General features: G+C 44.6%; 1 protein-coding gene across 2 annotated transcripts; it reads right to left on the bottom strand.

Annotated features, from left to right (window-relative positions):
• Positions 1–1,672: 1,672 nt before the first annotated feature.
• On the bottom strand, positions 1,673–22,423 carry RANGAP1 (Ran GTPase activating protein 1). Of its 2 annotated transcripts, none has more exons than XM_075751648.1 (17): positions 22,305–22,423; positions 21,455–21,497; positions 20,059–20,196; positions 18,693–18,820; positions 17,717–17,776; positions 16,884–17,063; positions 15,531–15,665; positions 14,210–14,368; positions 13,907–14,020; positions 12,283–12,382; positions 11,468–11,552; positions 10,917–11,073; positions 10,331–10,444; positions 9,864–9,966; positions 9,052–9,140; positions 7,099–7,220; positions 1,673–2,566 (listed from the first exon to the last, which is right to left on the bottom strand). In XM_075751648.1, the coding sequence occupies exons 3-17, from the start codon at positions 20,168–20,170 to the stop codon at positions 2,497–2,499; spliced, it is 1,728 nt and encodes a 575-aa protein (XP_075607763.1). In that variant the 5' UTR covers positions 20,171–20,196; positions 21,455–21,497; positions 22,305–22,423; the 3' UTR covers positions 1,673–2,496. The 2 variants fall into 2 exon arrangements, with proteins under 2 accessions (XP_075607763.1, XP_075607772.1); XM_075751657.1 differs by lacking the exon at positions 22,305–22,423 and adding an exon at positions 21,687–21,907.
• Between the last annotated feature and the right edge of the window lie 1,475 nt (positions 22,424–23,898).

Raw genomic sequence — 23,898 nt, 5'->3', positions numbered from 1 at the left:
GTTGGTATGTGGTATCAGGCACCAAGTGCCACGTCTGCCCTTTTCCCCGCCTCGCTCCAGGCTTTTGGTTTGTTCCTTTACCCAGCAATGATCTCGCCAGCTTTGGCTTCTACCAAGGCTGCCAGGAGGCAGCCAGTCTTTGCTCTCTCTGATGGGACACGAAGGCAGCACACTTGAACTTCCCCTGGGGATTTAACCCACCTCTGCCAAGCCAGGTATTTTTAGTTTTCATTAAAGAAAAATGTTTCACCTTTGCCTGCAAGGAGCCTGATCCTATTACTACCACTACAGGGTTTCAGTGCTCGCAGATGCACCCAAACTGCTCCATGCAGACAGAGCTCTGCGCCACTGCTGCCTTGCTGAACTAATGAAGTTCAAATTAAAAATACTTCTGACAATAGCTGTGCTTTTGGGGTGAGATGGTTACACAAGACAGGCTGAAGCAGCACTGGAATGACCCTCGTTCCTCCAGGGCATCGCTGGGAAACAGTCATCCTCTAGGAGCAACTTCTAATGGAAACCAGAGTTAGTAATTCCCATCCTCTTTTTTATTTTTCTTTCTCTAATCCTGAGACATAAGCCAATTTTACGGCACTTCCAAGTCCACGTCCTACCTAGAAGCAAATCTGTCTTCTGCAGAGACTATCACTGCTACCCTTACACCCCCCTTTTTCCTATAGGCATCTCATCTTCACATTGAATACCAGGAAAGTCCTGTTTCTAAATACTGTTTGCTTTTGAAAGGACATGCTCCACGGGACTCATTGCAGGTGGCCTCCCATAGAGATCAACCCCTTGGCTTGGTCTCTGCGCATCTGCTCTGCATCACGTTTTTTTCCATGACCCTCCTTCAGGGCAGGAGGGCCTGAAGAGCAGCAAGAGGCCAGGGAGCCCCAAGGAAAGCTCCGCTAGGTTCAAGAATTAGAGAAAAATACAGATCCTTTTATGTCTTGGTTTACTCATGGCAAAACTTAACAGATTTGCTTTTGCAATGGTGAAGGATGCAGGGCTCAGCCTGCAGCGAGTGAAGCTCCTTCTGTAGGTGCAGGTACCTTCACTTTGGTTGATTTTTTTTACCCAATTTGGACACAGAAGTCACAGAAACTCAGAGGAAAATGCATTTTGCTCTTAGCCTTAGGGCAGCCTTTTTTTAATGAGGGGACACCATACTTATACAAAGGCCAGCACCTCCCCTGCGAGAGCGACAGCAGGCACTGCTTTCCTGAGCCTGCTGGATCATTGCCAGACAAAACTTCCCACAGTCACCCCAGTTTCACCAGTGGTTGCCTTGAACAGGCCCACAACCTGGAGGAACTTAAGCAGGAATTTAAGTGCGCAAGGAGGTCTTGCACGTACCACGCGCTTTATTTCAATCCAGTGCCCCAAGCCCCTTTTTTCTGCCTGTGGTGCCTGCGCACCCTGTGAGTTAACGCCAGCAGGACCAGCCTGTGAGCCTCTGTGCTCAGGAATGGTAGAGGTAGGCACATGGACAATCCTCCTTCAGTGCAAGAGAAAAGCACAACCCTACCCAAGAACGATCATCACGGTCCTAATTCTTCATGCTCTTACATGTGCTCAGCTTTCAAACATGTGAACAGTGCACACAGTCTCAGTGTTTTGTCAAAGGGAAGAGAAAGGGAACACTTATTCCACGGGGATTTCATGGATAGTATTCATTTCCAAACCAAGCCTATTTAATTAGGAAGAGAAGGGAAAGGGACAGGGAAAGGGCAGGAAGAGGGAACAACACAGGCAATGGCAAAAAAAATTTACAATAAAAATATGTTTGCTCCCTTAAAGCAACGGCCACCAGGGTCAGCCACACTACACAAATATTCCAAGCCACAGCAGCAAGGGAGTAGTATATTAAAATACAAATCAGCCACACACTGCCACTGACAAATGGACTTGAAAGAAGAAACAAGGGGGAGCACACCTTGCCCCTCTGATGCTGCAGCAGAAGGGGTTCAAACACTCCCCCGGCCTGGAAGAAGCAGGGGCAGCAGCAGCAGCAGCGTAGCCTCCCTCCTGCACAGTGCTGAATGCTATCAGGCAGGAGTCATAGTCCAATAAAATAAAATAAAAAGCACAATTCAGTTGATCCTGATGAGAGCGGTTCTGGGCCCCATGTTAGTCTTGACACACCCTTGCCAATGTGACCGAAGTAGAGAACTCTTCTTTTTAAATTCATGCAGAGCTCAGAGCAGCACTGACTTATTCTAGTGTAAGCACCTGCCCTGCAGACCTGGGAGTCACTTCATGAGAAGTAGAAAAAAAATTCAGCAGGATTTGTCCAAGCTTATGAAAGCAGAAGGAAGGACGCACCTCCTACATGGGAACAAAAAAAAAAAAGGGGGGGAGGGGAAAAAAGAAAAAAAAAAAGAGAGTACAGCATGTCTGTATGGGCTCTGAGATCCTCTCCCACCATGCAGCTCTGAGTTCTCTGCTGACAACAGTCCCATGAGGAGTGAAGGGCACAGCAGCACATCTCTTCTCTTACAGCTGGTGGAGGGTTTGTAAGAGCATGTGGCGAGCAAATGAACAGGAGTCAAGAGCACGGTTTGGTCTGTGGAAAGAGGAGAGATATTTAAAATAGTAAATTTAAGAACTGCTTTGGATCTGACTTGGAATGAGAAAATAAACACTATTTGAAATGCACTGGGCTTGCATGCCCAAACGTCTATGTCTTTTCCCCTTGGTCATCTCTTCTGAAACCATTCCCTGACCTCTGCACAGATCACTGCTTTCCATCCAGAGCTGGCTGTAAAAATTCTCTCTCCTGTTGCTGAGTCCAAGTCAGGAAGACAACAACCAAGAATCAGAACATTTATTTCCACAGGTACAAATATCAGCAGCAGATTGCTGATCTCTCCAGCCCGGTGTCTCAGTTTGGGTAGCAGGAAGTGGGTGGGGGTAGAAACCCCTTTCCTTCCCAGAAATGGAATTTTCCATATAGATTCACCATTTAGGGCCCCAAACCACAGAAGACAAGCCTGCTCGTACTCAAATCTTTTCTCATTGAGTCACCTGCTATCTTTGACCCAACGGTGACTTTGGTCTTAAGCCTTTAAAAGAGGTCCTCCTCACCCCCTGAGGTCAAGTAACACCTGACTGGCTTTGCTGGGCCACCTTTCTGGGGGCCTTACAAACAGCCCTCAGAACCTGCAGACCATCGGCTGAAAGCGCCTGGCACAGAGATTACAATAGCGAGCTCTACCTCACACAGAATAACCTGCTCCCTGAAACTACATGAAGGAACTATAGTCACATCAAGGGGTTCATGTGGGGCTAAATCTCCCTAACTTTCCCATCAAACCCCCCCCCCAGTAACATGTATTTCTGTTTCCACAGGCTAGCTATTCGTTAAGAATCACTGAAACTTTTAACAGTCTGTATCCAGCCATTAGGGAACTTCCTCCAAAGAATTTTAATCCAATGTTTTCCACTGTTCTGAGAATGGAAATCATCAATTTTACTTTTCTCCTATTCCAACACAGCAAAATATCCTTAATAGCAGTGAGGTCTACTCAATTTGGGAAAGAAGGGGGAACTGAAATAAAGATGGGAGTATCTAGGTAGGAGCAAAAAATTAATCTCTGGATTTATAGTACAGGGGTAATAGCTGCCGAGGTTGTTTGGTATAGGGCTCCATGTATGTTACGGTTTAACAGAACCACATCCTGGAGAAGAGCTAACCCCTTTTATCCCCTCAAGAGCCATTCAATACCCCACACCAAACAGGACACAATTACAACTTGCAGTTTATCTTCAAAGTGGCTGGGTGAGGTATTTCAGTTGTCATCTTTGGAAGACCCAGCCCTGTTTGCAATGAGCAGGCTGATTTTGACGAGGCAGCTCCCCATTTTTGGAAATAGACAACCTGAACTGCTGATGTTGATCACTGCCTCCACTCCTAACACCAAGCCTCCTCTAACATTAAGAACCTCCTTCTTTCTTGCTGTGGAGTTAAACTGTCTGCCACTCTGTGCTACAGACTGTGGAAAGAGACCAGTGACACAATCCAATCCTGCAGCAAAGAGCAGCAAAAAAGACAACCAACCAAAAAAACCCCAAACAAAAAAATCCAACCCTTATATCCCCCCCCCCCCCCCCCAAAAAAACAACCCCAAAGCCCAAACACCACCACCTCCAGCAAGTCACAAGCAGCAGACATCCATCCACATTCTTTCAGTGTTTCCACCTGAACTATGGAAAAGCACGCGTGGATTCACAGCACCCTCTTGTGTCCAAAAAAAGAAAATAAGAACTGACAGCAGCAGAGTAAGATGGATGCTGCTTACAGTCCATATCCATGATTTTATTATTTTTGAATGGGCAACACTACCTACATCACCACAAATTGTCACAAAAGAAAGAAGAATGACTACTCCAGAAGCCTCTTGCAGCAAAAGGCAGCAGAGCTCTAGCCTAGGCAGCTACAAGAGCTAACTGCAATCCTAAAGGAAAAACTTAGAAAATATCACAAAAATGTATACCAGTCTGCTGCAAATGAAGGACTCATGCGTTTGACAGACTGGAAGTAGATTTGTTGCAGAAACAAAGCCCAAATGAGCTCTGCAGATTACTGGATTAACCAGTTAGAGGTTTGATTTAAGGTTAGGATGCGATTTTGTTCTGACTGAATTCCAAGGAAAGACCAGGGGTGTAGGTTAATCGAGAAGCTGTTTTAATTGGGCTCCGTGGTTCTTGAACTGCTTTTGTTCTCTCCAGGCAACTGTAAAGGATCTAATAGCTGTTATCCTTATTCCCTTAGGGGAAGCACTTTAAGAAATACATGAATTTATAAAACACAAAGCTATATTCTTTGTATGTAGTGTTGACTTCATTATGCTGCACAGGACAGGTTTCCCTATGATAATATCACACCTTGCAACAGAAGGGTTTGCAAATTAGAGAAAGCTTCAGCTCCAAGAATTTCACAGCACTGGGGACACTCTGCAGGCTTGGCATTAGCACCCTTACATACTGAAGGCTGGCAGGCAGATCTGCCTTCTACTGCAAGAGGCTCTTGGCTCTCGTACAATTTATAGAGGACCTCTGAACAATCTCACACTTTTTCTGAAAGAGACTTTCTTCTCTTGTAGTTGTAGTGAAATGCTGGCTATGGATTCAATGGAATTTTTGTTGATGGATTCATTAAGACCAGAATTTTACTCTTATTTTGTCACATACAGCATCACCTACAGATTAAAAACATTTAATGGTATTTTGCAGGCCTGCAGCCTGGGGAATCCCACACAGGGAGAGGGGGACAAGTGTCTTTTGTGAGCAAAGTTGTTTAGAAGGACATGTCAAGTTGAGTTATGAGGCTACTCTAGGAACTGGAACTTGACAGAAGCAATTAGAAGGATCAAACGTACTGAACCAAAAGTCCCCTTTTCTATATTCCCAGCTTCAAGTGATTTAAATCCTCTGTTTGGAGGGCTGAGGCTGACAAACACTAAGTGGTACTTGTTTTGATCAAGCTGGGTCTCTGCATAACTAGTGCCTGATGAAGTAAGCCATCATTTTCTTCACCCTTTTACTCTAGGGCTAGTGTTGGATCCTTATGCTGTACATATCTACTTGATCAACAAGGAAGATCACCGGCACAGGCAGAAGTGCAAGAAACAGTGGAAATCTAGTGATCTGTCTGGACAACTTCACATGGCAAGTCCTGACACTTCTTGCTTAAACCTATAATGATTGAGTCAGAGGTATTTTAGTTCAGTTGGTAAAGCCGATGGTCATTGGCTTGTAACTGCCTAATTCTTAGTCTGATCAAGCCAAAGAGAGGAGACTGCAAACAAACCGTTCCACTACATTTGCACATGGGTAAACAAGCTAGTTCCATAGTTTTATTTTCCAAAACTGACCTTAGCGTGGCTGGTTGCTGGACACATACCACTGCTACACATCAGCTTTGACAGCTTCAGCCACACCAACGCTTGGAAAAATTCTTCTCCCCTATCACAACTGGCCTGCTTCCAATCCCAGTAGAACTAAGACAAGACCGACTGCCAGTATTTGACTGTATCCCTATCGCCCGTGTTTCGTACTGACCACGAGTATTTGATGCCTCTGCCTTTCACCAGCAAGAGATCCTAGGCATCTGCATATTGCCCACACCATGAAAACCATGAAGGCTTAAGCCTCATTCTGGAACCTGTTAAAAAGCTGCTCTCACCCTATGTGACACGTGGTCCATGCTGAGCCAAACAGCCACCAAGCTCCACATGGATTTCAGACCTTTGCTGGTTTTGCCTAAAGTGACAATTTTGGACTGTTTCTCCTCTTGACTGCTGAAGAGTAATATTTAATTCTTCCTCTCTTGAAGAGAGGTCTATTTGGTGGTTTGGTTTTTTCCCCCAACTCTCATCAATGCTGAAGTTCACACTGATTTAATCCAGGAGAGATACGGCTTCCACAGCTATTGCATTTACTATGCTTTAAGATATTAAAGAAACTGAAGCTAGTGGGTGCAGGCGTTGATTCTATACCTATACTAGAAGTAACATTAAATAGAGGCAGGCAGTAGAAGCAGCTTCTTCAACACTCACACTCCAAATTTACTTCTCAGAGAAAAAAATCACTAACCTTGTTGCTGTCACAGTAGGAAGTTTCATTTAGAAACAAATTCAGTCTCTGTGTTTTGATCTGCTGCTGTTCAGTGTTACACAGCGTGACAATTCAGGAGAGCTCTGCTGACCCTCATGCTCAGAACGATGATTTGGAGGGCACAGTTAGATCCAGTGTACTCATAGTTCACTCAAGCAGCTGCTAGAAACCCAGCAGGTTTCCTTAAGCTCAAAACACCTATTCTGTGACTGGCATTAGCAGTCTCTGCTTCAGAGCCAGGTAGTTGCAAAGCCAACTTTCCGCTATTTCTTCTTTAGGATCAAGACTTTTTTACTCTAGACTTTGCATACTGGACTAAGCAAAATAAAAGTAGAAGCCCATTAAACTATTAATCCTTAATTTCAGAACAGATATTTAGTGGACTTTTAACAGACTTGAACAGCTTGCATGTAGCTATTAAGTCTCAAACAGTTTCACTAGCTCCCATGGAGAAGACTGCATGGCAAATACAATACTCACTTTGTGACAAAAGCTGAGAGAACTGGGGCCAGGGATTTAGGGAAGTAATCCTGCTGGACCATATGGTTCAAGGTCATAAGAATACCATGGAGGCTTGGAACAGCTTTGATCTTCTCTTCACTCTGAAAAAAGGACAAAAAGATGAAGTCAGACATCAGACAATCAGTATTTTATCTAATCCACTGTAGTTCTCAGAGGCAATGAATTCTCTGTTGAATGAAGTGCTCTCATACATTGTAGGAGAGAAAGCTGGTACAAAAGTAGCCAATTCCATAGCCTCCCAGCACCAGTATCTGAAATAAAGCAGCATCAAGAACATTCTAGCACTTATCAATTGACAGCAGTAGTAATAGGGAAATGGAAGTAATGAAGTGAAACAGCCAAATCTCCTCAGAGGGCCTGTGTCAAAGTGTTCTTCTAAGGAATTCCACCAGACTTCAACTGATAAAGAATTCAGTTACCTTAATTATACATTTTTTTTTCTTGTATTATTCTGTAGCTCATTTTATACTATCTCCAGTTCTTTGGCAGGCTTCCTCCAGAACTTGATGCAGTATTCCCACAACAGGTCTCAAAATTATGTGCAAGATAAAGCTAATAGTTATTTCCCTGCTTACATGATGCATTTTTGCTCCTAACATGGTGCTAACCTGCATGTCCCAACTCTTCATTGTTTTCATTTATTTCTCCACTGTCATTTCAACTAAAGCCCTTCATTCTGTAGACAGGATCTAGACCTGTGTTCCTAGCTGTATGATCTTGGAGTTCATGGTGCTAAGAATATCTGTTGCTCATGTGCTTCCAGCTATGTGGGAACAAAAAATGGTGGAAGCTGCTCACTCTCCACATATGCCTAATTCATCAACAGCCCTCTACATCACAGATTACAATCAGCTGACTGATCCTCAAGGGCTTTATTATCAATGCCACTTCCTGGCCTGAAAGTTCTTCTGGAGCACAAATCTGTGCTTTGTGCCTCATGCATATTTGCTATTTTCTGTATGGGCAAGAGGTAGGCAGTAGTCCCCAAAACAAGTGTTCTGCAGAACAAAAGTCATCTCGGGTTCTGTTGACCTGCCTGAGAAGTCAGAAGCTCAGCATTGGTCCAATGTCCAATGAACACAGGGAAAGACTTAACTGATTTTTAGGAAATCAAGATGTATCCAAGCATGTCAACAGCTGTCTGTACCCCAAGCTGGATATTACCAGAAAGAAATCCATAAATTACGAGCAGGTTGCTATAACAGATTATGGCTGTTCTGTGGTTTAGAATTGTCTTGGTCTGAGTTTCCATGCTTGGCTGATGCAGTGAGAAACATTAACCCTTGCAGCAGAAGTAGGTAAAGGTGCTTCTTAAGTTTACAGACAAAACCTCTCCCCAGTTGTCTCACTGAAAGTAAAGCTACAGCTATTCTAATGCAATTCATGTATTTCCTACTGAACCTCCATTTTTTCTTGCAAGAAAGTTTATTCCTTGTAGCTGCATATTTAACACTAGTATTTGGCAAAGGTACTCCAAAGCATGAAGTTGAATGTGACTGATCTAGCACAAGTAGTTGGATATATGTTTTTGAGCCATGCTACTAAAAGATGCCTGAAAGGGCCACATTAACTAACAAAATTGTAGATTAGACTCCTGGACATGGCTTTTTATAGACACCATAGTCCAGCAGCAGCACTATTTCCTTACCTGACCCTCCCTACCTTTAGGGAATGACCAAGAATGCAGAGCACATTAAGCAGAAGAGGTACAGAGAGCTGACACCTCCTTCATCCTAATGCAACCTTGCAATCTGCAATTTCTGCTGGACCCGCAGACTTCCATTGTCCTTGGGCATCAGGCATGCACAGGCACCCAGCTGCTTCCATGGCAACGTAATTACCCAAAACCCAGCCAGTCTGGTCTTCCACAGCCTAAACAGACCGTAACTTAACTCTTTCCTACTTCCTCACCTTAAGTAGTCCCATGTGGATCAAGAGACTTGTGATGAACGCATCTGAATTAAATGTGGCAGAAGTGAAGGCTTTTCTCATCAAGGCATCTAAAAAGAAATAAATGCATCATATTAAGCAATACAGAAAGGGAAGCTGTTACAGATTTTAAGATCAAAATTGATCATACAGGACCTCAGGGAATATCAGCTGTTAAAGGAGTTTTGGGAGGTAATATCTGCTAAGATTCCAGTTGTTTCCGTGAGGACTAGGTATAACCTCTCAAACACAGAGACAGATAAAACCTAGTACTTAGGTACAAGGAAAACACCAACCCAAACCACCAACAAAAAAAAGCAAAAAATCCCAGAATTCACACAGGGCCAAGCTTCAGATGTAATTTGACTTCATTCCTATGCATCACAAAATGCTCTACTCAATGCATTTGAGCGTGCATGCTATGTGCATACATGCATATAAGTATGATTGGATGAAGAGAACAACAAGAGTTAGAGTCTTAAAATTTTGAGGACCAGCAAGAATTCACCTTTTATATGAAACCAAAAGGAATGAGAACACAATGAGAAAACTTGGTCAGCTGCTTTCTGGGCTCCCTCAGGACCAATATTCTGGAAGCACAAGATAAGTTCAGAATGAATCTCTACTTTCACTCCACACAGCAGCATGGCACAGCTTGGCATGTTATCTGGGGTTTCCTGCTGCCAGGAACAAAACGGTCCAATGCCCTGACCCACAGGGGCCTTCCTGTGATCGCACTGGTGTCCTTGACACTGAAGCACGTCACACCACAAAGTGAAGAAAGGCCCAGTTACCTGTTGTTTCATGCACTGCTGTTTTCACTGGGGCTTCATCTTTGAAGACTGATGATATCCTTAGAAGAGTTGTAACTACTTCCTCTACATCAGATGTATCTGTCTGAAAGACAAAAAAAGAGGAAAAAAGTATAAAAAAAAAAATCAGTGGTCATTCAGTTCACTACTCACCAGCTACAGAAAATGGGTCTCTGCTAGGGCTGTGACAAGAATTACACCCTTCAGCTGACTGACATCGATTTTGCCTTGGCCATAACACAAGGCATAAACGGCACTGTGAAACAAAGTTACTCTATATAGAAGCTCTAGTGCCAGCCTAAACCTTAACTGCATCATCTGCTTCCACAAAGTTCCTTGGGATCATTGGGGAGAAGATGTAAATTTAGGTCTCAAGATAAAGTTATCACCTCTGGGAATTAAATGATTCTGAGAGATAATCAGCCACAGAAGACCACTGGCTCACCTACCTGCTGAGCTATCAGCCCTGAGCACTTTGGTCCTAGTCGTAGCAGCTTCTCTGGTGATGGGAAAGCAAGGAAGGTGGCAATGTCCACAGGAGGAGATGCCACTGGAGTTGATTCCTGAAACAGGCAGAATCCATCTCAAATTTACTCTTGGAAGTAAATAAATTGGTTCAGCAGCAAGGACATAAGGACAGGTCCATCAGGTCAGGATTTGTTCTATTTGAAAACTATTTGAGGCTGGAATGAGCCCAGAACTGGAATAGCCAGAATATGTTAACACGACTGCATGGCATTACACATACAAGGTTCCCACCATTTTCTGGACACGAGAAGATTTTTTTCTACCCATGTTTGTTACAACCACTACTCAGGCTTTCCCTCCATGCACATGCACCCTTCAACAAAACATGTTTCCAAGTCATCCATTTTCTTCATTTCCTGCATGTTATCTCCCCGACTGTTACGTGCCAGCCCACGCAGGAATGTGAACGCCTGCCAGTACTCCAAGTTCAGACTGACTCCAGATCTCATTTCCTCCTTTACTCTCCTCCAGCTGAAGGAACAGGAGTGCATCTGGAAGTAAGCTTACCTGTGACTCGATTATCTTCTTCGGAGTCAGTGACTCCTGTTCTCCCTGTCCTTTCTCTTTCAGCTGCTGCTGTTCTTCCTCCTCTTCTTCCTCCTCCTCTTCATCTTCATCCTCCTCCTCCTCTTCTTCATCCTCCTCCTCCTCCCCTTCATCATCACTAAAGTTTGAGTGTTACATGTGACATTAATTATACACTTGCGATTCCTGTACACTGGAACTCAAAACTTTTTTCAAGAACCAAGAAGCAGCCTCCCCTCAAGTCTTACTGCAAGAAGTGCATCTCCATCTACAACAGATGACACTCAGTTGACAACAGCAAGCAAAGAATGAGGAATGCAATCAATAACTAACACTAAGATAAGTCCATCGATGAAAACAAGACACTAGGCTTATCCTGCTTATGGAATCTCCAAATGGTGTTCCACACTGCACACTGAAACCAACATCCATCTGCAATGTTACAGTTCTTATTTTAAAAGAGATGGGTGAATGAAAGTGTTGATGAAAAATGGTTGGAAAAATTCTGATTTAAACTCTGGTACCCTGCTTACCTCAAAGATCCCAGCACAGCTGCCATACTGAAGCCTTCAAGGATCTCTTGGAGTTGCTCACATCCCTCTTCTCCCAGACAGTTACCTAGGTTGATAGGGGAAGGAGTAGACTTAACAGATGCACACAAGTTTGCTCTTGAGGATTTTGCTATAGATTCTTGTCTATCTCTTATTTCTCAAATTGAACAGTTATCAATTATTTCTACACACCACCTTAGAGGCAGCAATGCTGCCTTCAGTTATCAGAATCAAACAGTTGTTAAACAAATTTCAGCAGCATTACATAGAGGGTTGGTTTGTCTCCAACCGTTAATTTTTCAGAGTGTCTTTCTACTAGTTCTTAAACAGCTCTTGCTCTCAGTGATTCTCAAACAAGGACATATGGCACAGTACCACTGAAATGCAGTGACCCAAGGTATGAACAGGTACCCAAGGTATGAACCCGTCAAAGATCTCCCACTCTTTTGCACAGATGGGTTCAGAGGTTTCTGTTTGCAAATATGAAATATCCAAGATCGCAATGAACAATTAAAAATGTTTTACTGAAAACAGGTACAGGTATCAGTTTAATCTTTCCACCTTATGAGATGTACCAAAGTGCTTATATTTAACAATTAACTCAGTTCATGGCCTAAGAAAACTTTCAGGATATAACTGCTTCCTGTTCCGAGGTCATCCAAATTCAGCTACTCAGAGTACCATTTTTTAAATGCTGACAATTGCAAGACTAGAACATCTGATGCTGTTAACATTCTTCCTAGCAGTTTCTAGTTGGGATCAGAATAGACATACGTTGATCTAGCAAGCTTACATACCATTGAGATCCAGCTTCTCCAACTCTGCCTTATCTTCAATAGCTTCAGCAACAGTCAGAGCAGCATCTCGTTTGATCTCACAGAAGGACAAATTCAGTTCCTAAGAAGCAGAAGAACATTTATTTGCAGAATTCCTATCTCTGCAACATCTATCATCTCCATAAGCTTCATGTGCTCACAAGTGTTCTAGAAAATCTCATTTGAAAAGGCTCTTAGCAAAAAAAGTATTTTTAATTGGAAATAAAACCTGACACATACTCCTACTTCATATACCTAAAAGTATGTTTTGAAACATACTACTGTTAAGAGCAAGACTACTGAAGGTAACGACTTTACTAGAATAGCCACAGAGACCAGACCATTCTGACTGTCACCTAAAAGGTAGCAGACATTTCAGTCCTTAGCAGTCAGCTGCATGGAGAGCTTCACTTAAGAGTCACGAGCGTTCCAGAATTCACACACCAGTAAGTCTTACTGAAGAAGGGTAGCTACTATGCTAAATGGACTGCACACTTGCTTTTGAACATTTATGTTGCAGGTTAAGGCCTTCAAAATACAAACTATGACTGGTACTACTTGTGACAAACACAGCTAGCAGAGAAACAGCACAGACAGTAAGAGTAAAGTTATTCAACAGCCAGACACCATCCCCCACCATTCCACATAGTCAATCAATCCTTTCCTGAGAAGAGATTTATTATTAACAGCAAAAGGGAAGCAGTTCTTGAACAGAATGAATCAGCTATGATTGCTTCATGCTGCCCTTCCCTTAACCACTTCTGCTCTAGAAAAAAGGATGTAACTTCTAGCTGTTCTTCTCAATACCCCCATTAGAATCCTTACTTAAGTCTTCCTGGGAGATTCAGACATAAGTTCCACCAGAACCAACAGAAGCCTGAGGAAAGGATCTCATACCACAAAGCATCCACTTCTTTCTGTACCAGGTTCATATACACAAATAAGTATTAGCACTCAGCTGAATTCTTGTCTTTGAGTCTAAGCTTGTAAGACGAGGAATTACGTGCTCAGCATCTGTCCCAGCACAGCTGTGACCCATGACAGGTATTTCTAGAGGTCCTAGTTTACTTACATTACCAACTGGACTTAGGCCTGTCTAGAATTTGTCAAATGCAAGTCCAGTGCAAATACTGATGTAGGAGGCTGTGGGATTGCAAAAAACCTAAAAATATTTGGACCTTTGATACATGCCCTAACAAAGAAAATGCAGTAATTGTATGAACTCTGAAATGCTGAAGAGACTACAAGTTGTTCATGAAGAGGAACATCTCATTTCTGCTCATGACCCTCAGAGGTTCTAAAATCAGATACTTCCATTATCAGATTTCTCAGATAGCACTCACTGAGCTGAACCAACAGCTTCAAAAACATCAAGTGGAGTCTAAACAGATCATTAGTACACATCCATGTAGAATGGTCTTAGCTGGATGTCACGATGCCACTGATCTACAATACAGCTTATTGCTTTTCAGTTGTGAGCGCAGAGCCTGCACTCAAGTGAATCCCAATTTAAAATAATCAGTAGGAGAATGTACAGAAAACCAGGAAAAGGGAAACAAGGCATTTTCAAAACAGATTAAAAGCTGAACAGCAGGAAAACAATTACCTTCAATTTATGAAGCCCTTCTTTAACAGCATCAGCAATAGCAACAGCACCCTTTGAACGCACCAGGCAGTCTCCAAAGTTGATCACTTCAATCTGTCGAAGCGCCTTCAGAGTCTGCAAGAGAGCACAAATTTGAAAGTACAGACATGCAAGTAAATGAATGTCCTATCAATCCTGGAAGGTCATCTTTCCTACTGCAGTGCAGTATGTGGCTCCACCAACCCAGAGGTGTTAACACTAACTATATTCAAAATGACTGGGAGGCAGAAAACAAGCCCAAAGCAACTGCTTAGAACAACTCACCTCTGCCATGGCCATGGCTCCTTTCTCTGTAAAGGTGTTGTCATTCAAGTTTATAACCTTAAGGAGTGGGTTGAGAGCAAAGGCCTGGGCCAGTGCTGTGATGCCAGGATGGTTGATTCCATTCTGTGGCATATGGACCTCTTCTAGAGTCCCAATGATCTGGGAAAGGATGCAAATGAAAAAAGCTGTTAGGAGACATACTTCAACTCAAGACTATAGTGCTCCGCTCCATTTGCTTAGAATTGTTTTCCTCCAACTCAAAACTCAGTTAGCTCTTCTACATAGCACTATTTACCAGCAATTATGTCACATATCTAAGTGAAATTGCAGGCTCATGGCAAGTGTCAGATTAATATAAAGTCCCTGATTCTAAGGGTCACAGGTAGCATCCTCCCAGTGTGTCTGCTCTAGGATACCTTAAAACAAGAGGTTCTACATCTGTGGTTCAGTAACCCTGAAACATATCAAGCAACATCACTGGATAGAATATTTTTTAAATTAAGGTCTACATTCTGCCCTGACTGTGGAAGCAAACTCCTAAGAAAATTAGTATGAACGCTATTGATGGACTAATCAGCATGTCACAAAACAGAGTAATTAATCCCATTTTGGTAGTGCCTTTCAGTCTCAATTCCTCATGAATCACTTTGTTATGTGCCTCTCAAGTATTTAAGAAATCTTATTTTTGCCATGATTGCTGATTAGTCAAAATCACACTCAGACAGCTCTTTACAAAAAAGAGCAACCTATAACCTGCAATATCATTGTTAATATACCTGAAAATATCCATTATAATTCAGAAGTCGCTTTTAGCGGCAGCGGAGGAAGAAAAAAGGAAAGTAGGTGGCCCCAACCACAGTGAATTCTTTTCCTCCAACAAAAGTGCAAGTTGGCCAGGGACAGCTAGAGAAGGCTAGGGACCATTTAGAGTGCTCACGGGATGATCCTAGCGAAAACATTAGGTTGCTTTTGCCAGATGATTGAACAACTAGGTAGAGAAGCACTCAAGAGGTCAGCTGGTACACCTACCCCAGTGCCAGATAACCTCCATTAGCACAGAGGCAGGAGAACCAATAGGACTACTATTAAACTACTGAGGAGATGCCTATTTCTCCCTTAGGTAACTACTTCACACAGCCACTAGTCATGTGTTTGGAAGCTTAAGTCACATAAACATTCAGTCATCAATTCTAATCGCACTTGTCGAAGACTTCAGTTTCAGCAGCAAACAACATTGCAACTGCGTGCATTATCTTCAACATTAGCACTTAAGCACATCGTGCTCCAATTTGCTGTCAAGCAGCTTTAGTTTGTTACTTACCCCAAAGGCTTCAGCCAGGGCAGTGGCACCATCATTCTCCAGACGATTTCTGCCAGCCACAAATATTTTCAAAGCAAGAGGCTTGCCCTGGGCACTTGATTTCCTGTGACACTCTTTCAGAGCAGCTGCCAATATCTAGAGATAAAACAAGCAGTTTATACTATCTCAGCATCTCGTTCTGAAGGAATCCAAATGTGTTTTGTGTATCCAGCTTCCAAGAAATACTTTGGTCGCTGCTGAAACGCACTTGTTTCTACCATAGGGTATACAATAAAACTGCCTGTAACAACAACACTTGCACGCTACAGTCTTAGGCAAGAAATTATAATCTTGCAACACTAGAACACATTGACCCCATTAAGAACATCTGATTCTTAATCAGGCAAACATATAGGGTCTTAGTGATAATGACAGTTAGTCCTGGTTTTCCGCTTCATCCAACAGGCATCCTTCAGTGCTAGGCTTGGGAATACTGTTCTCTCAAATCCAAGGCTACTAGCTCTCTTGACATGGAATCTAATGTTTAGGATAGAACTGTTTTCCTAACCTGGAAAAACAGATGAGCTTTTCATATTTCAGAATTTATACCTGAAAACATCTAGAGGGAAGGGATCTTGAGAATGGAGAAACGGGCCAACAGGAATCTCATTAAGTTTAAAGCGAAATGCAAAGTTCTACAAATGGGGAGGAATAACACCATGTACCAGCATAAGCTGGGGTTCAAGTGAAGGCAATATAGCTTGGCAGAGAAAATCCTGGGGCTCCTCGTGGGTGAGAAGTTGACTATAATCTAGCAACACGTGCCTGCATCTGAGTGCTGTGTCCAGTACTGGGCTCCTACACGGACATAGAGGTGAGTCTAGCAAAAGGTCTCAAGGATGATTAAGGAATTGGAGAATTCTCCATACTGGGAGAGCACTGAGAGCTGGGATTTTTCACGCTGGAGAAGAGAAGGCTCTGGGGAGATCTCATCTGTGTGTAAGAACAGTCAGAATACCAAGGTGAGGGCAGAGGGAGAAGATGTAAAGAAGGCAGAGCCAGACACAAATGAGCACAAACCAATGCAGAGAAAATCCCATTTAAATACACAGAACCTCCACGTTTTACTGTGAAGGTTGTTAAACGCTGAGATAGATTATCCAGAGAGCCTGTGAAGTCTCCATCCTTTGAGATATTCAAAGCCTGACTAGACACAACCCTGAACAACCTGCTCTAGTTGCCTTGAACAGGAGAGTTTAATTATATGATCACCAAAGATCCCTTCCAACCTCAACCATGCTGCAATTCTGTGTAGGGCAGTCTGAAGCCAAGTCCTAGTTCTGATCTCAATCCCAACAAGGGGACAACCCTTACCTTCCCACCACCGATGCCCATGCCACAGTTATTGAGCTTGAGTTCCTGTAGGGTGTAGCACGCAGGGCTCTTGAGCAGTGCCTCAAAGCCACGCACACCGTCTGGCCCAAAGGCATTGTCACTCAGGTCCAGCTCCACCAGCTGGGCTCCAGCAGTGATGAGTGCATCCCCCAAAGAGATCTGTAAGAGAACAGATGGCAGTGGGTGGGAGGGAGGGGATTGACTTCTAGTGACAGCATCACTGCAGTGGCTAGGTGAGCTGGTAATACTGCAAAAAATCTCCACTTTGAAGACATTCTGCAAAGCTGCATGGGGAAGTAAAGCTTTACAGCTAAAGCCAGAGAAGAAGTTGTGCAAATTAAGCTAAAGATAACCATAAGGCAGTTACCAAGAAGTTATTCTATCCCTTCAGGTCAAACACACATTTTTCAAAGTGAGTTTCCCCCCTTACACTTCCAATAGAATTTTTTTTTTTTCATTCTGTTGAGTTTGTGTTCTTGCTTCACAGGACTCAAGGAGGTGGGGAGCTCTGTAATGCTCTTGGAAGAGATGGCCATATGCTTTTCTTTAGAAAGTTTAGTTCCCATCATGAAGATGTTATCCCCAGCGACAGGTTTCTTCACTAGCATAGACTTGCATTTGGCCTTTTATCAACTCTTCTCCACCTCATACAGAACAAGCAAAAAAGAATCACTCACCTATTCTGAGACACTTAGTGTGAAAAGCATAGAGAAAGATCAGCTCTGTGCTAAAAAGCATACTCCCACAAAAAGCATGACAGGTGAGAAAAGAAGTTATATTAGTAAGAGGTCTCAGTTCTAGCTTGTACTTACCAAAGCAGGAGGGATCTCAGACCTTAGTCTCCCTGTGAACATGTCACTCCAATGACACCTCTAAAATAAGAAACATACAGATAGAAACCATTAAAAATATTTAGGACAACAGAGTTGTACAGAGGTTTACACATACAATTTGCATTACATCACTGGGGACAGCTTAATACTGTCTGCCTTCCCTTGGGCTTGTCATTTGATTGTACTAAAGAGCTACAAGAACTAACGTTATAATTACTTCACTCGCAAGGACATAAAGCCACTGAAATACACATTGTAAATAACACTATACAAGAATTCTGTCTTGCCTGCATTCAAGCTGGAATTCTTTTCTACTGAGAAAACTACCACAGGAAAAAGCAGTAGGAAACTGAAGGATACATTAGGAATGCAGATTTTACTAAGGTATGGAGCTGAACAATCTGGACTTGCTTGAAAAGCCACTCTTGGGTGATTAATATGAATCAATGTCTCATACACCTCTCCTGCTAAGGACAATGTCCCTAGCAGCACAGCATCCTCCTAACGTTAGGCTAGAACAGCAGCAGGGAAACATAGCTTGGACATGGAAGAACCTGGTGCATTTCCTCCATTCTTTCTTCCCTATTCAGGTATACTCAGAAGACTCATTCTTCAGAAGATATGACCCCACTTTTCCATTAAAACTTAAGTTTTGTTGCCACAGTTCTTTGTTTACAGATGCTGCCCCTGCAGACAGGCTCTTCCTTGCACAGCTTCCCAGCTTTAAGATTGGAAGCCTTCTGAACAGGAACAGTTAAGAATGCAGAAAGTGTTCCCACTATCCCAAAATCCCCAAAGTTCTGTCATATTTCCATATGGTTGTTCTTCCTACTGGAAGAACCACCAAGCAAGCTGTAGGGCTAACTCAAGGCAGGCTACCGCAGGAAGAGCATAGATAGGCGTCCAGTATTTCTACAATACTACTTCTTCACCATCACCCATTTGAAGATCTCACCTTGAGCTCCGATTTCTTCTCCAAGGCTTTGGCGATGACCTTTGCTGCCTCCACACCCACTGTGTTGCCTTCCAGGCGCAATGCTTCCAGGCCATCAAATTCCTCAATTTGCTTGATCACTTCTTCAGCTGCAAAAAGTAGACAATCTCGTTGGCCTTTTAAGTATCATCTTAGGTACCACAGTAACACTCTGATGCAGCAATATTTGCTCAACTCTACCCTTAACAAAAACAGCTGAACATTATCTGAAAGAATCCTGAAACAGCACTGGGAACCAAGCTAAAGTGTCAGGTTACTAGAGAGAACTTGCTCCATTCCCCACCCTGCCTTTTCATAACTTATTTCTAGTTCTACTCTCTGATAGCCATCCTCTTATTTGCAAAAGTAAGTTTCCTTACTTCCTAAGTAAGATTCCTCTGCCATTCAGCACATGGTTTAGGAGCTAGAGTGCACATGCCTACAAAGATGCAAGGACTAAGCTTAAAGTCGATGGGAATTGGTGCCACAGCAACAGGGGAAAGTTCCCACTGACTGCCAAAAGTAGATGCCTGTTTAGCAAACATGTCGCAGTGGAACAATTTAACTCTAGAGTAATCCTATGTAAGACACAGGAGCAGGCTGCAGACTCTCTCTGTCACTGGACACTTGTTATCATTCCCTTTCCCCATAGTTCAGTGGCTTTGCACTACTAAAATGCCATATAAAAAAAAAGCATCACCTTTGGAATCAGTAAAAATGGTACACACTAGTAGATAACTTCTCTGAAGAACATGCTGTTTCTTGATGTGGCAGAAATGTTGCTCTAAGAATATATACATATTCTCCAGATATTTACTACATTAGCAGCTACTGCAAGGCATTTGTAATTGGGAAACACACATACACCAGCAGGAGAGATACTACAGAAAAAAAAAATCCAAGAAGAGTCTACTCAATTGATCAGAATTTGGGAAGAAACTGGACTATTGCAGCAGCCTAACATATCAGCCCATTCCTCTGTGCAGGTCTTTGAAGCATCTACTTGTTCCAACTGCCATCACGCACTTGCTTACTCATTTTACAAGGAGCACTGACCTCTAAGGCACAGTGACTGTCAAAAGCACTTGGAGAGAACAGCAAGAAAACAAGAATCCCACACCAGAAAGCCAAACCCCAATTCCGCCAGCTGTAGCGTTGCCAGTGTAGCAGGTCAAAGCAGGGTACAAGAAGGGAAGGAAATGTCTCTATCAGAAGCAGCTATAGCTGAAAGACCCTTCCATCACAGCTAATATTATGACAATTTGGCCATGCAGGATTAGCAGGAGGTTTACTGCAAGACTTTAGAATTTCAGAGACACCTCCCAAATGCAAGGGTATTTTCTCTTACCATCTTCAGCTGTATTGAGCTTAAGGCTCTGGCCTTTGAAGCTCAACTGTCCACCGCCCACTTTGGTTTTGGCAAGTGACTCCGCAAGCTTAGCGATGTCTTCTGATGCCATTCTTCTGCTTTTCCAAATGTTAAGAGCTGTCAATTAAAAGAAACTGTCAACATAAAAAAAGAAAACTACAACACATAATCTGCATGAATAATCGTATTTATTTGAACACTAATGTGGTTTCTGTTCCTGAGATATCTAATTGAGTTTTCAGTATCAGTAGTGTTTTCCTTATAGCTCACTTATGACAGCCAGGCTAGATTCATATTCCAGAGCCACTCGGTCAGATAGTGTTGATTCTTCCAATACTGACAAGACTCAGGTTTTGATGGAGTTGTTACACTTCATAAATAACCAGTAGCTAAAACTATGGATTAAGGCCACATTAAGACATTACTCTTTGCACAACACTTTTAAAATTAAAATGTAACATTCCTCTCCCCCCAAACCCCACCCTTCAATCACTGCACATTTCCCCTGTTCTCTAAAGCAAGCCAGAATGAGCACAACTGTTTTTCCTTTTCAGTGATATCCCCAGTAGTGCTTTTGTCAGCACAGTTCTAGAACCATCCAGTTGCTGAAAACATCGTGCATTGCATACAAACTCTCAGGTTTATGGGTTCTCTTTCCTTTTGGATGTTCCACACAGATTTATCACACACATTAAACAGGATGATCTTACGCTGATGATAGATTAGCAAACATTTTGCCTTGAGGCACAAGTTCGAACCTAACCGTGCCTAGTAGCATCTGCATACCATTATTTAATGAATATCAATCACTGCATGAAGTAACTGGCCTCCATTCATCCAGCAGGATAAACGGAGCATGTTTTGTATCCCGGCACCTCCGCCGGGATAAAAGGCTACACACAACCAGTGCTTAGAAGCACTGTCCTCTCAAGCAGGTGCTGCCAGTAGAAAGATGCTCACATAACTTCCTCCACGCCTACCCGGCCACACAGGCATCAGACCGATGGACATTCCCAACCTCTGCCAATCCAACACCAAAGGAAGGGAGAGAGGACATCCTCCAACCCATGAAGGCTTTACTAGGCAGGAACAAAAGTTAGGATCCAAGTCAGTCTGTTCACCTAATTCAACTATTAACTTTACTTTTAAATACCTCATCACTCTACTGTTTAAAAAATGAGTTCTGTTCTACTACCATGCTCTTCTATACTCTACAAGTGTACTCACTCCCTTTGCGTCTCTTTCCCTTAAATCCCCTTTTACTTTCTTCACCTCACACACAGGCTGCTTCCTAATTTCAACATACGACTTCATCATCACATCCTGAAGCATGCTTTATTGCAAACATGCCAGCCGCACCCAATTGTCAACCTACCAGAGAACAGAACTCTTCACTGCTAGTTCTTCTGCAGGGAAAGCTTTAAAAAAAAATAAAATTGAAGAGTTAGTACGCTTGGCAAATAAAAACAAGATCTGGAAACACCTGAAGAGAGATTTCCTTATTACGTAAAGGCCGTATGAAGCTATACGCTTCCTGACGGTCAAAAAAAGTGGAACGCTTTATTTACAATCGGTTTGCCCACGCTAACAGACAGCACACCGGCTACCTGCTGTGCTATCCTAAGGAGGAGCCTGCTCTGCTCTCCCGGACACGGAGGGCCCGGTACCCGGGAGCGCTGGGTGACAGCCCGCGGTTACCCCCTCCGGCCAGTGCCCGACAGCCTCCCGGCGCGGTTTGCCCCCGGTGGCGGCTCAGGGCTCCTCTCTTCTCTTCTCTTCTCTCCCCCCGGGGGAAGCTGCCCGGCGCCGGCCACCTGCTCTCCGCGGCGGCACCCGTGACGTGACCCGCCCCCGGCCCCACGTAACGGGCCCGGCCGCTCCGGGAGACGCCGCCGATGCCCCTTTCCCGCCCCACGCGCGGGCGGCCCACGTCGTGACGCCTGGGGAGAGCGGGGAGGGGGGGGGGGCGTGGAGTGGCGTCCCGCGGCCGGGCACGCGTAACCTGCATCCACGAGGGGGTACCCTCGCCTCCGCGTGGGAGGGGCGCGCGTGGGAGCGCCGCGAGGCGTTCCCTTCGTACTCCCCCCGCGCGAGCAGCCGGGGCGGCCGCGGGGTGGGGGGGGGGGGGGGAAACGGAGGAGATGTAAGTCTCGGGATCGCCTCACCCCACGCTCACCCCCATCCTCCCCCGGCCACCAACGGCGGCGGTTGTCGCCTCCCCTCACCTCCGCGAAGGATCCGGCACCGCCGTCCGCCGCTGGCTGCCGGGGGAGGCGATCGAGCGGCGCCGGCCGAAGCCCTCACGCCGCCGCCGGGGACGATGGGGGAGGGGTGGGCGGGGGAGGCGGAGGATTTGAAAGCCGGCAGTTTTGCTCTTCCCTCCGGGATTGGCTGCGCGGCGTGACGTCACAGGGGCGGCCTCCCCTTCTCCACGCGCCGGGTACTGACGGCCGGCGTGCCGCAGTCGGCCGGTCCTGTCGCGCGTGGGCGGGGCTATGAGGCCCGCGCAGTGCCGTCGGCCGCGGGGCACGCCGGGACGTGTAGTCCCGTGGGGGGGAGCACCCGGCATGCCTCGCGCGCAGTCACCCTGAGGGGTGGCGGCCTGGGCCTGCGCGGGGCCCTCACCCACCCGCGTCCCGTGGTGCGAGTGAGGCCGTGTGACGCCGTGCCGTGTCACTGCCCTCGGCCTCTTCCGCTCCCGCCTCTCCGGAGCGCGGCAGCCGCGCCACCGGTCTCAGAGGGTTGAGTGGGCGTGGGGTGTGAGCTCGAGCCCCTTTCACCACGGGTGTGCAGGGAAGATGTGGCCGGAGGAGCTCGGAGTCGGTCTGCAGGCCTCCCAGATACCCACGGATGGGACACGAGTGCCGCCTTCTGTGAACCCTCGTTTAGATAGTGCCTCCGCAGATCTCATCGTTGTAGTCGGGTGTTACTGTCAAACCTTTCCCCTAAGGAAAGGAACGTCCGTAATTGGCGATGCTGGGTGACCTGGGAGAGCGCGTTAAGGTTGAAGGGCATGGTAAACCTGCTTTGTTCTGGGGGAACACGGAAAGCAATTCGGTTTCTCTCCAGAGCATGACAGCTGGAAGAATAAAAGCCATAAACTGGTACAGCAACCAGATAGAAAACTTGAGCAAAATTTAACTATTATAAATAATAAGAGGAGTTTCTCTTGCAACTGAAGAAAATTAAGAAGTTGAGGCACTGACTAGATTACGGTTGTATGTGAGAAGCACAAAGCTGCCAGAAAACGTAGAGCAGATGAGGGAGTAAATTAGTGTGATCTCAAGAAAGAGCTTGATTTTGGAAAATGTAAGCAAGGAAATTGGCACTTGTTATTAGTTCCTCATGATTTTTAGCAATAAACAGGATCATATCAAATACCTTGTTTGATATACTTCTCTGTTTTTCTCCTAAATACTGGCTAATGACCTGGGCCAGAGGGGCGAGAATAAAGCCCTTGTGGATGCAGCTATATTGGGATGAAGGTGTACTGTGCCATTGTAGCAGAGATACATAGGCTCATTTTCCCTAAAAGAACAGCTTTACAAATCAAAGTCATTTTTGTGACACTGCAACTGGTTCGTAGCAGGGATCGGTGGCATTTTGACTCCGCTGACTACCTGCACACGAGAGCAAGATAACCATGCTTGCCAACTGTGAAAACTTCACGTTCACCGCTAAGGAAAGATGTTATTTCATGAGAGGAGCAGTACGTGCTGGAACATGACCTTGCAGGGCACCTCTCAGTCTTCCAGGCAAAGGAAATTGGGCCAGGAAGGGAAGTATAACAAGCCACGCAGTGGGGAAATTCAGGCTTGC

Source organism: Balearica regulorum, chromosome 1, assembly GCF_011004875.1.
Source record: "Balearica regulorum gibbericeps isolate bBalReg1 chromosome 1, bBalReg1.pri, whole genome shotgun sequence".
Lineage (NCBI taxonomy): Eukaryota > Metazoa > Chordata > Aves > Gruiformes > Gruidae > Balearica > Balearica regulorum.
Note: the sequence above shows the minus strand (reverse complement) of the source record. Positions and strands in the feature narration are given on the sequence as shown.

Excerpts from the sequence above, each read along its gene's own strand:
- RANGAP1 (XM_075751648.1), bottom strand. The coding sequence starts at position 20,170 with ATGGCATCAGAAGACATCGCTAAGCTTGCGGAGTCACTTGCCAAAACC. Across the intron at positions 11,074-11,467 it reads GCTGTGCTGGGATCTTTGAG|TGATGATGAAGGGGAGGAGG; the intron begins GTAAGCAGGGTA and ends CTCAAACTTTAG. Across the intron at positions 9,967-10,330 it reads CAGGGCTGATAGCTCAGCAG|ACAGATACATCTGATGTAGA; the intron begins GTAGGTGAGCCA and ends TTTGTCTTTCAG.